General features: G+C 46.8%; 1 protein-coding gene across 7 annotated transcripts in view; it reads right to left on the bottom strand.

Moving 5' to 3' along the window:
• Nucleotides 1-17,765, bottom strand: part of eif4g3b (eukaryotic translation initiation factor 4 gamma, 3b) — a 123,177-nt gene extending 105,412 nt beyond the window's left edge. For all 7 annotated transcript variants that reach the window (XM_060938257.1, XM_060938258.1, XM_060938260.1 and 4 more), the window contains exon 1: nucleotides 17,061-17,765. In XM_060938257.1, coding sequence (XP_060794240.1) covers nucleotides 17,061-17,200 — 140 coding nt within the window. In that variant the 5' untranslated portion in view covers nucleotides 17,201-17,765. The remainder of the gene's footprint in view (nucleotides 1-17,060) is intronic.

Below are 17,765 nucleotides of genomic sequence, written 5' to 3'. Positions count from 1 at the left end.
ACGAAACTGAAACCTCCGAACCGAGGCTAACACACACACGCTGTCACCATGACCGAAACACTTATTTCCTGGAAAAGGCCCGGCGCTGGAGCTCAGTGGTCTCAGTACTCTTTTCGACGACTTCCCGTAACAACTCGGAAGTGCGTCACAGCTACATCACACATGGGACCGCTGGCTGAAGGCGGCGAGGAAAGGGGGACAGGAGTATATTTTAAAATAGGAACGCACTTTCCCTCGGTAATAAGCAAAAACATGTCTGAAGGCGATTTCTTTAGTCTATTCCATTTATTTCAAATGGTGAACGGAATTGTATACACTCACCGGCCATATTAATAGAAAAGAAAGCACAACTTTATTCACCACACACGTGAATTTCCTCTCTGCATTTAACCCATCTGAAGCAGTTAAAAAACACACGTTAACAATAAGCACACACACATACCCAGAGCAGTGGGCAGCCATGCTAACAGCGCCCGGGGAGCAGTTGGGAGTTCGGTGCCTCGCTCAAGGCCACCTCAGCCCAAGGCCGTCCCATATTAACCTAACCGCATGTCTTTGGATTGTGGGGGAAACCGGAGCACCCAGAGAGAACATGCAAACTCCGCACAGAAAGGCCCTCGCCGGCGGCTGGGCTCGAACCCAGAACCTTCTTGCTGTGAGGCAACAGTGCTAACCACTTAAGGCCAATTTATGCTGACAACGCAGTCCTCGTAGACGGCGTCGCAGATGGTGTCTGCGTAGCCCCCCCACCTTCGCAGACGCTCTGTGCGCACCTCCCAAAAATTGTGACCACCGCAGAAGCCTCGCAGACAGCGTCGCAGACAAGAGGGCTCTGATTGGTCCAGTCTACATCCGCTGTACACGCACTTCCGCTTCCCTACTTTCCCGGTTTGGTTTGTTTTCACGACCGCCATTTTTAAAAACACGAGCGAAGATGGAGCAGCACGAAGAGCGGTTGATCGAGGAAGTGAGGAAGTACGTACATCTATACGACTCCAGTTCTAATCATTATAAGTAACCGGAGGATAAACACTCCACTAACCACACCCACCAACTACTCCTAGCGATTTCGCGACTTCGCACCCCCTTGCCTTGTGGCGGTGAATAACATCGCGCACGCCTATTACTCCCCGCTCAACGATAAATTACAACTGTCTGCGAAAAGCTATCTGCGAAAGCCTTGTCGCAAGAGCATGCAGAGGCCCTTACACCACCATGCCGCCCAACACGAGGAACACCTGTATGCGTAGTGCGCTATTGTTACACTCATTCTTACAACACTATGATATAGTGGCTACAGCCTCTATGAGGCAGTAGCCAGAAAACCGAGAGCAGCAACCAACGACATTCGGCTACTAATGCAAGATGTGGGAAAGGGGCAGGGCTTCCAGGCAGTCAGTTACTATCCGAGAGGTGAAAACACCAGCTCAGTTCGCATTTAGGTCAACGAGCTCACCTGGAGGGGTTTATTTAGGGAAAGTAGACTGCTCTTTTGGAGGATTTTTGAGTGATGACTCCTAACAGGTTGGCAGGCTGCAATAGCTCAAAGAACAGTGGCGCTTGTGAAATGAAGCGCTGGAGACTGAAAAACGTGGCTCAAAAAGCAGCGGAGTTCCTACAGATGGAGATGCCTCTCCCGTCTCCACGCCAGCAGCAGTGCAGAAAAGCCTGGGCGCAGCACAAACAAGGCTATTGTGAGAAGGGTGGAGGAATCCTTCCTCCCCTGCTGCCCTTCTATCAGATTCAGACAATATTCTCACAATATAATGGATTTACAGGAACTTGATTAACAGAACAGCACAGCACAGCACCTGGACATTGGTTTAAACTTCCTTTTGGTGCAGTGCCATGAAAACGTCAATGATAAAGTTCAGACACTAGTTTAAAGGTTAGTGCAACGGTCCAGTTAACAACTGAACTTATAACGCTGCACAGAAGGATTCTTTAGAGTTAGAACACACAAGCTGTATGTTGCACTGGTTTAGATAGGGAGACAGACAGATAATCAGCTTGTAAAAGAAAGAGAGTACAGTTTTACAATTCTTGAGATGAATACGTTGAAGAAGAAGTAGACGGAGAATTATGACTGAGCGCGCTCCCTGAAATCTCAAGCCAGCATACTAAACAGCACCGTCTTTGTCAATGGAACAAAGTGGAGGCTGAACACACAGCGCCATCAGCTTACAACACCAACGGAATCCTTCAACACAAGCCGGATACGTGCCTGATGATGTACAGTATCAGCACATGGTGCCATCAGTAAGCTTGTACACATAATGAGGCATTGCAAACAAGAAACAGAAAAATTAAAAGGCAGTTGTAAATGTTTTTTGGGGAATCCTCTCGGTCTTACTCCTGCAGGAAAACAGAAGAAGGAAGGAAGGAAGGAAGGAAGGAAGGAAGGAAGGAAGGAAGGAAGGAAGGAAGGAAGGAAGGAAGGCCACCGTCAGTCAGCAAAGCTCACAAGAAAGCTGATGATCAAAGCACAGACGCTAAAGTCAACATGACACCGGGCAACTGTTTGTCCTTATGTTACCCGAGTGGATGTGGAGCTCCACACCTTGCACAACTGCCGTATTAAAAATTATATGTATTATTCCTTAACCCTAATTGATGTTTGAGAACTTAAAAAGGAATGGAGAGTGAGGGGTGACTGTGATCAAAAAAAAAAAAAGGTAGGTTTTCAGTTGAGACTTGAAACAGCAGGAGTGGACAAACAAATTCATTATTTAGCCCACCAAACAAGTTCCAGTGTGCTGCCCAGTCCCGTTTTCCAATTTCCTGGAAACGCACTAGGATAAAAAGGTAGGACTGTCAAAAAAAAAAGTTAATTTCAATTAATCACAGAAAAAAATAATGCATTAAAAAATTAACTCCGATTAATTGCATTCCGTAGTGACCCAGTGGGCGGCACGTAGCCTGGGAAATCCCATGCTGCTTTGCACAATCGTTCCGATCTGAAAAGACAGCATGGAAACTATGGTCTAAAGGCTCGCCTGAGTTAGGGAGCCAATCAGAGAGTGGGGAGGGGTGGAAAGACGGTGACGCGTACTACTCGACAAACGGAAGCTTGTAGTTTATTTGGGACTGTGTATGGATCACATTTAACATGGCGGCGAGCGATACGAACCAAACTTTCGATCAAGCTTTAGACACTGTTCTGAATAGTTTAGAGCGAAAGTTTGTTTTAAAAAAACTCTTTCCTTCTCTTCGTCGCTCTAACTACGTCACCGGGTACAACTGCCATGATTGGCCATGGGCTACGTATACGCCAAATGATAGACATTCGCAACGTCCAATAAACGGCCGTTGACAATCGTAAACCACACCTCCCCTACGAGAAATTCAATAGGCGGATTCCAGACCACATTTCACTTGTGATATGGTCTGGTGTTAACCAGACTAGGCGGCACGGTGGTCTAATGCCCCTTTTCCATCAAAGCAGTTCCAGGGCTGGTTCGGGGCCAGTGCTTAGTTTGGAACCGGGTTTTCTGTTTCCACTGACAAAGAACTGGCTCTGGGGCCAGAAAAACCGGTTCCAGGCTAGCACCAGCTCTTTGCTGGGCCAGAGAAAAGAACCGCTTACGTCAGCAGGGGGGCGGAGTTGTTAAGACCAACGACAATAAGACCGCGAAAGGTCGCCATTTTTAAGTGACGAGAAGCGGCAGCTGTACAAACGCGAAGTCATCCATTATTATTATTATTGTTGTTGTTGCTGCTGCTGCCGCCGCGTTGTTTTTGCTTCGATATTCGCGCCAAGGTTTATGCAAACGCAGCGACGTAACTGACGTATACAGCGACGTAACTGACGTGGCTCCCCTTAGCACCGCGAGCCATGGAAAAGCAAACTGGTTCTCAGCTGGCTCGCAAGTTGAACGAGTTGTGAACCAGCCCTGGAACTGATTTGGTGGAAAAGGGGTACAAGTGGTTAGCACGGTCACCTCATAGCAAGAAGGTTCCGGGTTCCAGCCGGCGGGGGCCTTTCTGTGTGAAGTCTGCATGTTCTCCCCATGTCTGCGTGGGTTTCCCCCACAGTTCAGAGGTTAGGTTAATATGGGACGGCCTTAGGTGCCTTGCTCAAGGCCCAACTCCCAACTGCTCCGCAGGCGCTGTTAGCCTGGCTGCCCACTGCTCTGGGTATGCGTGTGTGTGCTCATTGCTCGCTGCTTCAGATGGGTTAAATGCAGAGAGGAATTTCACAAGTGCGCGATGAATAAAGTTCTTTTTCTGGCCACAAGTGACTGCAAAATGAAGGAGGCAGACGAGAACGCGCTGCTTAGTCCAGCGAATGGAACGTTTACTTTTCAAAAACGCCCAGATGGAACTGTTGACAGGAGCTTCGTTCTCTGCAATAAGGAATTTTCGTACCATAGGAATTCGTCAAGACTGAAACATCACCTCAATGCAAAAGTATTTAGGAGCAAACCCGGAGGTACGAGCTAGCACACCCCTTGATGCTAACGCTAGCAGCCAGCCTTGTCAAGCCACACTCGACCAGGCGTTCAGACGCAAACGTCGATGCCTTGTATATACAGTGAAATGAATTCTTCTTGCTGAAGCATTTTTGAATTCATTTCCTCAGCACATTAGGTTACGTTTTTTTTATTTTTATGGTCGTAATCGAACAATGAAAATAATAAGCCGCTGAGCTTTAAACCTGAACTAAGCCTTTAATGATGATCATTCGCTCGTCTGCCAAAATTCATTTGAACTGATATTTTTAAATATTTTCACAGCAAAAACTGATGTATGCAATTAATTAGATTTTTTTTTTTTTAAATCTGTTGACAGCCCTACTAAAAAGTAATACTTAATGCCATTTAGTATAAATACAGAGGTGATGATAGGAAATTGCGCACGCTGATTGGCTGAGAGATTCGGACTATTTCTCGAAAATCACCTCGAGCGACTCGGCAAAATGGTGGCCAAATGCTTCGTCGCCGTAAGTGGGGAAGAATTACAAATTACGAAAGAAAATGCTGTTCCTAAAAGCACTAAAGATGCTACAAAGTTTGGGCTAAAACTATTCAAATATGGAATTGTGATTTATTTTACCCATTTCAAAACAAAGTATTTTATGCGAGCTGGCATCCATAAGTGACAAGTCCGCGCGCATACCACAAGCTACAAGTCTCTCCGTACATTTGCATGCCGCTTTTGAAGTTTGAAATAAAGGCTTTTTAATACGATTTTTTTTTAAACAAACAATTACTTGTATGTTTATACTAAAACAATTATCCGCCGAAGGTGAAGTGAATATCGGTGAATAACAACAAACGGAAACAAACTAGTTTGAGTATTATCCTCTTCTAACGAAGTTTCTATTGTAGCACATTGCATTTTCACAGCAAGTCTTTAGCTTGAACTTTAGCTTCTGTCTTCACATTGCAGGTTAAAGACATTCAACGGGGTGGACAAAGTCCAAAAAGCATGGAAAGTACCGGTGCCTAAACTCAAATACACGCCACAAAAAGCTGCTGATCTTGAATTAAGTTGTTGTTGTATCAGCTGCTCATTAATACCACCGTACAGTCCACCAGTGTTATTCCATCACTACAATGAAAACATGAACAAAGCATCTCATCTCATTATCTCTAGCCGCTTTATCCTGTTCTACAGGGTCGCAGGCAAGCTGGAGCCTATCCCAGCTGACTACGGGCGAAAGGCGGGGTACACCCTGGACAAGTCGCCAGGTCATCACAGGGCTGACACATAGACACAGACAACCATTCACACTCACATTCACACCTACGGTCAATTTAGAGTCACCAGTTAACCTAACCTGCATGTCTTTGGACTGTGGGGGAAACCGGAGCACCCGGAGGAAACCCACGCGGACACGGGGAGAACATGCAAACTCCGCACAGAAAGGCCCTCGCCGGCCACGGGGCTCAAACCCGGACCTTCTTGCTGTGAGGCGACAGCGCTAACCACTACACCACCGTGCCACCCTGAACGAAGCATGTGCAACAAATTACAGTCATAGCTAAGGTCCACTGCGATGTTATACAAACAGCTTAAAGGAGAACTGAAGTCATTTTTAAACTTGCTTTATTTCTTAACGCGTTATTCAATTACGTTTTCGGTTTTAGTAACCTTATATCGTGACTCATATTGGCAACTAATTGCAATTAAATATTATACTTATCGGCCTATTCGGTTTTTAGCCATGTCGAATTTAGTTCGTTTGGTCCACGGCAGGCGCCGCTTATCCGCGCGATCTTCACGAGACTTCGAAACGTGAAGTGTCAGCCAGGTGTCAGTGCCGCCGTTTTGAGAACTGTTTTCCAAACGAAATGTTGCGCAAAAACGAGTTTAAATGACGAGTACTGCCTACTTTTTTCAAACTTTCCTGATTGCTATCAAAACAAACAAAACTTCCGGCTTGATCGCATCAGCATTCGAAAGAGGGCGCGCGCGTCTTTTGACAATGTTGGCAGATGTCGGTCACTTTGATTTCCGCTGTACGTTTTACTTCCGTCCTATGATGTCTCGCACAGGTCTCGACGCATCTCGTTTACGGCCGTTGCTTTGACATATGGACCGATACATTACATAGCGTATTTCAAACACATATTTCATAACTTGCTACAGCAGTGACAAAATAGCGATCAAAAATGCATTCCTTTATTTAATAAAATGAGAGAATAGAATTTTGATTTTAAAAAATTGCCTTCGGTTCTCCTTTAAAAGTTGTAAAATATGTTCTCAACACTACCAATACAACTTTCATTCATGCTTATTGTATTTATTAGGACTGCTGCATTAGGAAACACCCAAAGCTAAGGGCCTCTGCATGCTCTTGCGACAAGGCTTTCGCAGATAGCTTTTCGCAGACAGTTGTAATTTATCGTTGAGCGGGGAGTAATAGGCGTGCGCGATGTTATTCACCGCCACAATGCAAGGGGGCGCGAAATCGCTAGGAGTAGTTGGTGGGTGTGGTTAGTGGAGTGTTTATCCTCCGGTTACTTATAATGACTAGAACTGGAGTCGTATAGATGTACGTACTTCCTCACTTCCTCGATCAACCGCTCTTCGTGCTGCTCCATCTTCGCTCGTGTTTTTAAAAATGGCGGTAGTGAAAACAAAACAAACCGGGAAAGTAGGGAAGCGGAAATGCGTGTACAGCGGATGTAGAGTGGACCAATCAGAGCCCTCTTGTCTGCGACGCTGTCTGCGAGGCTTCTGCGGTGGTCACAATTTTTGGGAGGTGCGCGCAGAGCGTCTGCGAAGGGGGGGGGGGCTACGCAAACGCCATCTGCGACACCATCTGCGAGGACTGCATTGTCAATTGGCCTTAAGAATGTCGTAGTGACTTTAGGATCAAGCAGTAGATCTGGACGAGAGGACCTCAGTTTGTAAGCATCAAGGTGTGGTAGCTCATAGATAAAGTGGAGCAAGTGCAACTGAAGAACAGACCCTTGAGTGAACACACGGGGTAATAGTAAACACCCTATCTGCTAAATTAGTTGCAATTTAATAAAAGTTTATTCCAGCTATACGACTGACGAAGAAACTGGAAATATGAAAAGCAGGGCTTTGGGATCAGTGCTGTTGTTTCATGAGGATTTACATTACCTATATAAACTGTGGAGCGGCACGGTGGTGTAGTGGTTAGTACCGTCACCTCACAGCAAGAAGGTTCTGGGTTCGAGCCCAGCGGCCGACGAGGGCCTTTCTGCGTGGAGTTTGCATGTTCTCCCCATGTCTGTATGGGTTTCCTCTGGGTTCTCCGGTTTACCCCACAGTCCAAAGACATGCAGGTTAGGTTAACTGGCTACTCTAAATTGCCCGTGTAAGAGTGCGCGCGCAGAAAGGAACCGGCCATCCTACTGCTGCAATTCTGGCCAAGTCAACCGAACATGGTTCGCCTCAAGCCCGGTTCAGCGACGACAACGACAATAAAAGCTGGAGTTTAAATCCTGGATACATGCGGGTAATGACACACCTGGTATGAAACTAATGTCACCTGAATAACAGTGAATGTTTTGTCACTGCATGAGCTAATCGAGGGTTGAAATACATAAATAGAAAGGGACTGAGAACTTAACCCTGAGGGATTCATGTACAATATATTCATCAACAGATACAAACTGGCATCTTGAAAGGAAATTGGATCTTCTCTCTCACATACAAAACACTGTGACCCTATATGACAGGTTATCAGATTTCAACCCCTTAATTCCTGAGTAACAGCCACTCCCGGAGCTCAGTGAAAATTAAAGAAACAGGTCACTCTACTACTTCTGAAAACAAGTTAAATACTTTCATCATGACACTTCACAGTTTTTCTTTGAAACAGTGCCATTCATTTACAACACGGATATGAAATAAAGGTCAGCCAAACAGGATATTCTATAAACAGAAACTGAAAGGAAACTTTAAAAATCACTTTATCAGAACGCTATCAACATTGATAGCAAGAAAGTCCTAGCAGGCAAAGAAACAATCTTACCACAAGAACCCAAACATGTCAGTGGATATGGCTCAGTGCTAACAGCGGAAATGATAAACAGTGTATAGGTTAAACCACGGAGACATAACGACACTGCATCTAGAGGAAAATTATTCACAAAATGAATCTCAGGGCGTATTCACACCTATGTTGTTCGGTCCGGACCAAATGAACCAAATTTCCCTTGGTCCGGACCTTTTGGGTTGGTCTGAATACAAACCACCAAACTCTGGTCCGGACTAAACAAGCGGACCGAGACCGAGCTGCAAGGTCGGACTCGGTCCGGACCAAAGGAACCCTGGTGCGGACCTTTTGGAGGTGTGAAAGCAGACTGGACCTAATCCGACAGTTTCGCTTTTTTGTATCTCGGGAGCTTCCGTCGTTTGTCGAGCATTATGGGAAACAGAGTCTTGACACTCCACCGCAAAGTGCAAACACTGTTTCGGTTGTCAAGGGAACCTTACAACAGTCGTTCAGTCATTCAGACCAGTGGTAGGCTAGACTACAGAGTACAAAAAATGAGTAGGGGGCAAACGTGGGCCGAGGAAGAAACGCGTACCCTTGTGGATATATGGGCAGATGTCCACATATCTGAGCTTTTGGAGAGAACACACAAAAATGCCGACGTGTTTGCTGTATTCAGTGAGACAATGAAGGAGAAGGGGTTCACGCGCTCCCCAGAACAGCGCTTTGTGCGCGTGTCGTCTCTGACCAATAGCTGAACGACCTCAGGGCGCGTGGCTTTGTTGACAGATTTTGGTCCGCTTACTAAATGTACAGTGTGAAAGCGAACCGCACCGAAATGAAAAAAAAAAAAACATTTGGTTCGGACCAAAGCAAGTGAACTATCGAACTATCCTGGTCTGAATACACCCTCAGACTCATCCCCGGCAGTGATGCTGATAATCAAAGTGACAACTTCTTTCCAATTGTAAACTTAAGCCCGAATTCTTTACTGTATGAGGTAAAAACAACACAGATCAATTTTCATTCCCACTCAGTCGTCCATAATGGAAAAGTAAGGAATGCTATGGAACGCAAACCATGCGAAACCAGATATGACGTATAATTCACGAGGCAGCGAGTCCATTGTTGTGAAAAGCCCAAGTTGAGACATTAGCTAATTAGTAACATGGCACAAGTCAAGCTGCATCATGTCTTTGTTGAGAGAGTTGTGCTTCTGATTCAGAACATGCGCTTGGGTCAAGCAAAGGCTTTTATGACATTTTTGCTCACACAGTGGGAACGCCGTATCCGTCGATTCATTCAAGCATAGACGCGTTACCCGTCAAACTACAAGTCCCCCGCACCCTGCTTATAGATGGCATCAACACCTGCTTTCACTTTCCCTCCCAACCACTTACTCACTTTACTGAAACCCCAGCTGTTAGTTTGTCTTGCGTTTGTTTTTATTATCCTTACCGATGCACATTGTTTTCCACACTTCTACTGTCATGTTTTCATGCCGAGTGTTTTGTTGCTTTGACTACCCTGTGTAAATAAAAGGTTTCTGCACTTGCATCCATCTCTGTGCCTCAACCGTGATAAAAATATCAGAATCGAGAGAAGAAGAAACCTTTATTTGTCACATGCACACTTCAAGCACAGTGAAATTCATCCTCTGCATTTAACCCGTCTGAAGCAGTGAACACACGCACACACTCAGAGCAGTGGGCAGCCACACCAGAGCGCCCGGGGAGCAGTCAGGGGTCAGGTACCTTGCTCAAGGGCACCTCGGCCCAAGGCCGCCCCACGCCAACCAAACTGCATGTCTTTGGATTGTAGGGGAAACTAGAGCACCCGGAGGAAACCCACGCAGACACGGGGAGAACATGCAAACGCCACACAGAAAGGCCCTCGCCGGCTGCTGGGCTCGAACCCGGAACTTTCTTGCTGTGAGGCGACCGTGCCGCCCTGAGAGAGAGCCAGCCCACGTTCACGTCATCATCCTCTTCTTCCGGCTGCTCCCGTTCGGGGTCGCCACAGCAGATATGTTCCACATATTTGACTTGGCATAGGTTTTACACGGGATGCCCTTCCTGACACAACCCTCCCCAATCCCTCCAGGCCTGGGACCTGCACCAAGTATGCACTGGCTTGTGCAAACCCAGTGGCTGTTTTTTTTTTTTTACCTAACCTCCATGCCTTTGAACTGTGGGAGAAACCAGAGCACCCGGAGGAAACCCACGCAGACACGGGGAGAACATGCAAACTCCACACATACCCCTTTTCCACCAAATCAGTTCCAGGGCTGGTTTGGAGCCAGTGCTGGTTCACAACTCGTTCAACTTGTGAGCCAGCTGAGAACTAGCTTGCTTTTCCATCACTCGCGGTGCTAAGAGAAGACACGTCATTACGTCGTTATATACGTCATTACGTCGCTGCATACGTCAGTTACGTCGCTACATTTGCATAAACCTTGGCACAAATATCGAAGCAAAAACAATCCAGAAGAAGCAGCAACAACAACAATAATAATAATGGATGACTTCGCGTTTGTACAGCTGCTGCTTCTCGTCGCTTAAAAATGGCGATCTTTCGCGGTCTTGTTATTGTTGTCAGTCTTAACAACTCCGCCCCCCCCCCGCTGACGTAAGCGGTTCTTTCCTCTGGCCCAGCAGAGAGTTGGTGCTAGCCTGGAACCGGTTTTTCTGGCCCCAGAGCCAGTTCTTTGTCAGTGGAAACAGAAAACCCGGTTCCAAACTAAGCACTGGCCCCGAACCAGCCCTGGAACTGCTTTGGTGGAAAAGGGGCAACAGAAAGGTCCCCGTCAGCCGAGAGGTTCGAACCCGGAACCTTCTTGCTGTGAGGCAACAATGCTCACCACTACACCACATTCACGTAACTGTTGCATTTTATTAGTTACTATTTTTGATGTCATATTGTGTGTAGGTTATAAATGAAGCCATCATGGGTATGTACACAAAAAACAAGCTTTAAATATAGTTCGCTCCTGTCCTGCTCGACTGTACCTGCCGTTTTTTTGCTTGTTTCTTCGAGCTTCCCACTGGTCGTTTTACATTGAGGCAGTGTGAGTCATGCTGTCGCAATCTCACTACATCATTTACATCACCACCAGCAGTGACGTCACAACATGTAAATCTGATAGTTCCGATTCCCACTGGAGCCATGGCAAAAGATTTCCATAAACGTTATTAGGCCGGCAGGGGACAGATTAACAGTTCGACTTTGCCATTTTACTCCCGTTCCCACAGGACGCCAGAACAGAATACATGGTTTTCACTGCGAGTGGGAATGGGGGACTAGACAACAGTTCAAATAACCGGTTTATACTAATGAGCTTACCCTTTCTATAGTAGCAAGTCACTCACAGAGACTTGGATGGCAGATGCGCCACATAAATAATAATAATAATAATCTAATTAATGTGTTAGGATAAATGCATTATCAGCAATATGGTGAAGCTTTCTATCGAGAGAGATTTATTTAATGTTTATGGAAGTGTCAGCGTGTTGTAAACAGCAATACGTTTTCCACCATGAGGAAGTCTTCAGGACAAAGAAGTATACACTTTCTGATTTATCGGTAACACGATAAAGCTGCATTTTTTTGTGTCTTGTTAACTTAAAAGAGAGGCTGTGAAGGAACAAATGTTTATAGCTGCTCAGACTTGTCAGAATATTAACGGTCACTATCTTCTTCTTTTGGTTGCTCCTGATTAGGGGTCGCCACAGCGGATCTTTCGTCTCCATTGCTCCGTCTTCCGCATCCTTCTCTACCACACCTGCCACTTTCATGTCCTCTCTCACCGCATCCATGTATCTCCTCTTTGGCCTTCCTTGTTTTCTTTTGCCTGGCAGCTCCATCCTCAACATTCTCCTTCCATCATGCTCTGCATCTCTTCTCAGGATGTGCCTATACCATCTCAGTCTCATCTCTCTTAGCTTCATTCCCAAGCTCTCCACATGTGCTGTCCCTCTGATGTGCTCGTTCCTTATCCTGTCCAACCTCCCATCGCAAACCTTAACATCCTCAACTCCGCCACCTCCAACTCTGCCTCCTGTCTCTTCGTTAAGCGTACGGTCTCCAATCCGTACATCACAGCTGGTCTCACTACTGTCTTATACATCTTACCTTTCACTTTTGCTGGGACTTTCCGATCACAAATGACTCCCGAAATCCTTCTCCGACTGCTCCACCCTGCCTGCACTCTCTTTCTCACCTCACTATCGCAGCCCCCATTTTCCTGCACAGTTGACCCCAGGTACTTGAATTCACCAACTTTCTTTACGTCTACGCCTTGCATCTTCACTACACTCTCGATGTGCATGTATTCTGTTTTGCTCCTGCTCACCTTCATTCCTCTTCATTCCAATGCATACGTCCATCTCTCCAAACCCAACTCAACCTCCTTTCTACTTTCACCACATATCACAATATCATCCGCAAACATGTTCCATGATGACTCTTGCCTCACTTTGTCCGTCAAGCTATCCATCACTATGGCAAACAAGAAAGGACTCAAAGCAGATCCTTGATGGAGTCCCACCTTCACCTTGAACCATTCAGTCGTTCCAACTGCACACCTCACTGCTGTTTCACTGTTCTCATACATGTCTTGCACCACTCTAATATACTTCTCATTCACTCTATACTTTCTCATACAATACCACAACTCATCTCTCGGCACTCTATCGTATGCCTTCTCCAGGTCTACAAACACACGATGTAGCTTTCTCTGGCCTTCTCCATTAACATTCTTAAAGCAAAAATTGCATCCGACGTGCTCTTCCTTGGCATAAACCTGTACTGCTGTTCACAGATTGCTACCTCTCTTCTCAATCTCGCCTCCAATACCCTTTCCCATAACTTCATGGTGTGGCTCATCAATTTTATTCCTCTGTAATTATTAACTGTCACTATAATCTGTTAAAATATGACCTTTCATTATTAAAAATTGCACTTGCTGGGGAATTATTTTGGTGCAAACAAAACACACTTCAGTGCCTGCTGTTACTGGAAAATAATCAACTTTGTGAAGACGGCAACCCTTTGCTTTGCATCACACCACCTCAGCATTGATAATTTTCCTGTCGACAGTATGCCCCGGGGATGTGGCGTCTTTCGGTGGGAATTTGAAACGTAGCTCAATGCGGCACGGTGGTGTAAGTGGTTAGCACGGCCGCCTCACAGAAAGAAGGTTCTGGGTTCGAGCCCAGCAGCCGGCGAGGGTCTATCTGTGTGGAGTCTGCATGTTCTCCCTGTGTCTGCGTGGGTTTCCTCACAGTCCAAAGACATGCGGTTAGGTTAATATGGGACGGCCTTGGGCTGAGGTGCCCTCGAGCGAGGCACCTAACTCCCAACTGCTCCCCGGCCGCTGTTAGCATGGCTGCCCACTGCTCTGGGTGTGTGTGCTCATTGCTCCAGATGGGTTAAATGCAGAGAGGAATTTCACAAGTGTGTGATGAATAAAGTTGTGCTTTCTTTCTTTCGCTTTGTACTTCTGCAGGTAACCAAAGGTTGAAACTTGACTTCTGGTTGAGCGCCACACAAAAACAGTAGGCAGCACGGTGGTGTAAGTAGTTAGCACGGTCTCCTCACAGCAAGAAGGTTCTGGGTTCGAGCCCAGCAGCCAGCCTTTCGGTGTCGAGTTTGCATGTAGTCTGCATGGGTTTCCTCAAATACCCCTTTTCCACCAAATCAGTTCCAGGGCTGTTTCACAACTTGTTCAACTTGTGAGCCAGCTGAGAACCAGTTTGCTTTTCCATAGCTCGTGGTGCTAAGGGGAGCCACGTCATTACGTCGCTGTATACGACAGTTATGTCGCTGCGTTTGCATAAACCTTGGTGTGAATATCGAAGCAACAACAACACAGAAAAGAAGCAGCAGCAACAACAACAACGGATGACTTCGCGTTTGTACAGCTGCTGCTTCTCGGCGCTTAAAAATGGCGACCTTTCGCAGTCTTGCGATTGTTGTTGGTCTTAACAACTCCACCCCCCCTGCTGACGTAAGCGGTTCTTTCCTCTGGCCCAGCAAAGAGCTGGTGTTAGCCTGGAACCGGTTTTTTCTGGCCCCAGAGCCAGTTCTTTGTCAGTGGAAACAGAAAACCTGGTTCCAAACTAAGCACTGGCCCCGAACCAGCCCTGGAACTGCTTTGGTGGAAAAGGGGCAAAAGACACATGGTTAGGTTAATACGGGACAGCCTTGGGCTGAGGTGCCCTTGAGCGAGGCACTGAACTCCCAACTGCTCCCTGCGTGTGTTCGCTGCTTCAGATGAGTTAAACGCGGAGACAAATTTCACAAGCATGCGATGAATAAGAAAGAAAGCACAACTTTATTCATCACACACTTGTGAAATCTCCTCTCTACATTTAACCCATCTGAAGCAGTGAACACACACGTGAGCAATCAGCACACACATACCCAGAGCAGTGGGCAGCCATGCTAACAGTGCCCGGGGAGCAGTCGGGAGTTAGGTGCTTCGCTCAAGGGCACCTCTGTCCCATATTAACCTAACCGCATGTCTTTGGACTGTGAGGAAACCCACACGGACACGGGGAGAACATGCAAACTCCGCACTGCCCCTTTTCCACCAAAGCAGTTCCAGGGCTGGTTCGGGGCCAGTGCTTAGTTTGGAACCGGGTTTTCTGTTTCCACTGACAAAGAACTGGCTCTGGGGCCAGAAAAACCGGTTCCAGGCTAGCACCAGCTCTTTGCTGGGCCTGAGGAAAGAACCGCTTACGTCAGCGGAGTTGTTACAACCAACAACAATAACAAGACCGCGAAAGATCGCCATTTTTAAGCGACGAGAAGCAGCAGCTGTACAAACGCAAAGTCATCCATTATTATTATTATTATTATTGCTGCTGCTTCTTCCGTGTTGTTTTTGCTTCGATATTCGCGCCAAGGTTTATGCAGACGTAATGACATGACTTCCCTTAGCACCGCGAGCTATGGAAAAGCAAACTGGTTCTCAGCTGGCTCGCAAGTTGAACGGGTTGTGAACCAGCCCTGGAACTGATTTGGTGGAAAAGGGGTAACAACAGAAAGGCCCTCGCCAGCCGCTGGGTTCGAACCCAGAACCTTCTTGCTCTGAGGCGACTGTGCCAACCACTACACCACCGTGCCACCCAAAGTTCTTCTAAACACAATGTGTAGTTCTCCCCGTCTAGGTCTGAAAACATGCAAACTCCGCACTGCCCCTTTTCCACCAAAGCAGTTCCAGGGCTGGTTCGGGGCCAGTGCTTAGTTTGGAACCGGGTTTTCTGTTTCCACTGACAAAGAACTGGCTCTGGGGCCAGAAAAACCGGTTCCAGGCTAGCACCAGCTCTTTGCTGGGCCAGAGGAAAGAACCGCTTATGTCAGCGGGGGGGGGGGGGGGGGGGGGGGGGGGGGGGGGGGGGGGGGGAGTTGTTACAACCAACAACAATAACAAGACCGCGAAAGATCGCCATTTTTAAGCAACGAGAAGCAGCAGCTGTACAAACGCGAAGTCATCCATTATTATTATTATTATTGTTGCTGCTGCTGCTTCTTCCGTGTTGTTTTTGCTTCGATACTCACACCAAGGTTTATGCAAACGTAATGACGTGACTTCCCTTAGCACCGCGAGCTATGGAAAAGCAAACTGGTTCTCAGCTGGCTCGCAAGTTGAACGGGTTGTGAACCAGCCCTGGAACTGATTTGGTGGAAAAGGGGTAACAACAGAAAGGCCCTCGCCAGCCGCTGGGTTCGAACCCAGAACCTTCTTGCTCTGAGGCCACCGTGCCGCCCAAAGTTCTTCTAAACACAATGTGTAGTTTTCAGACCTAGATGAGAAAATATCCAGACTTCAGCGTGAAGGGTTTTCCCAGGCCTCCTAAACAGACATGCTGTACTTCATGTACATCCACAAAAAGCATGTGTCTAAATGTCATACGCAGTGCGGTACAAACAGACTGGAAACCTTGCAAAAAAAAAAAAAACACCACACACACACACTTTTCCATAAAATTAGGCGAGAAAAGGAGTGAGCAATGGGTTTATGGAAAACGTTGAAAAGATGTGGACAAGCAAATGAGTGTCAAGGGAGAGATTTCAGCCTCCCGTCCACATCCAGCCCACCGCCCGGCTAGCACCGCTGACTAAACCACTGGGCACGCAGCCGGTACACTTCTTATTACCTGTGTGCCTTTATATATATATATATATATATATATATATATATATATAAAAACTCTTTACCGACAACTTTAAACGGTTGTTTTAAAAAAAAAAAAGACTGGTTTCGTGACAGGACACGAATCAATCACGATACCACAGCAAGTGCTAAAAACAAACATACTACTGCCCATGCTAGCTTGCTAGCTAACAAGCTAGCAACACCCCTAGCATAAACGATAGCTAGTTCGCCTGTTGACAGGCTTTGTACAGGGCCAACTGACACTCCAACTAATTAAATAAAATAGTTAATAAATTGTCCGTTGTTGTAGTAAACAGTCAGCACACAGCAAGCACCGTGTCGAGGTACTTGCTGTAGTCCAACTGACAATCCATGTTACTCCTAGTACACCCGGCACCACACAAACAAACAAACAAAGAAAGCTCCAGCACACAAACAGGAGAATGACTGAGCTCCAGGCGACATTTCAGTAAAGGATACTGCGTTGGAGGCTGCTGAGCGAGCGGCGGCCCCGGCAGCGGCACTGAGGCTAGCGGAGTCCGCAGCTGAGAGGAGTTAGCCGGTCCGGGTCCGGCGGCGGGAGCGGCTGACTTCGGCACCGCTTTCTGCGGCAAACTCATTGCAAAAAAAGAAAAATAAAATAAATCAAATGCGACTATTTACAGAAACAGCGAGCTATGTAGGCCGGTAGCTTAAAAAATAACGCGTATAAAATGTAGCTAGCCAGCAGCAGGCCCTCAGCGAGCGAGTTGCCGGTGACGGAAAAGCTAGCTCAAACACACAGCTTTTGCTAGCTAGCTAGCTTATTGATACGTTAGCTAGCTAGCGCTTATTGGGGTTTGTCTTCATTGCTGAAGGTAGGGGGGTTGTTCCCCCTCCCCGCTCGGGGTGTCCGAGGATCCAGTTCGTCTCTGCTTGCCAGGGCGATCTCGACGACGTGCCCTTTCTGAAATTAATAATACCTGATCCTTAGAAGTGCTATTTCTCGAGTAGCTCTCTACTGAGTAGAATGACTTCGTTCAACATGGCGCTGCGGCCGCCTCCAGCAGTCCTCCAGGACTGACGTTTCGGCTTACATCGGAGATTTCCGGCAACTTTCGGACAATGGAATTGAAGCAGCTATTAAAACAGTAAGAACAGACACTATTATCACGCTTAACGTGTCGAAATATTAGTCAGCAGGGG

The sequence above is a fragment of the Neoarius graeffei genome, chromosome 13, assembly GCF_027579695.1.
Source record: "Neoarius graeffei isolate fNeoGra1 chromosome 13, fNeoGra1.pri, whole genome shotgun sequence".
NCBI lineage: Eukaryota > Metazoa > Chordata > Actinopteri > Siluriformes > Ariidae > Neoarius > Neoarius graeffei.
This window is presented reverse-complemented; position numbering and strand designations above follow the sequence as displayed.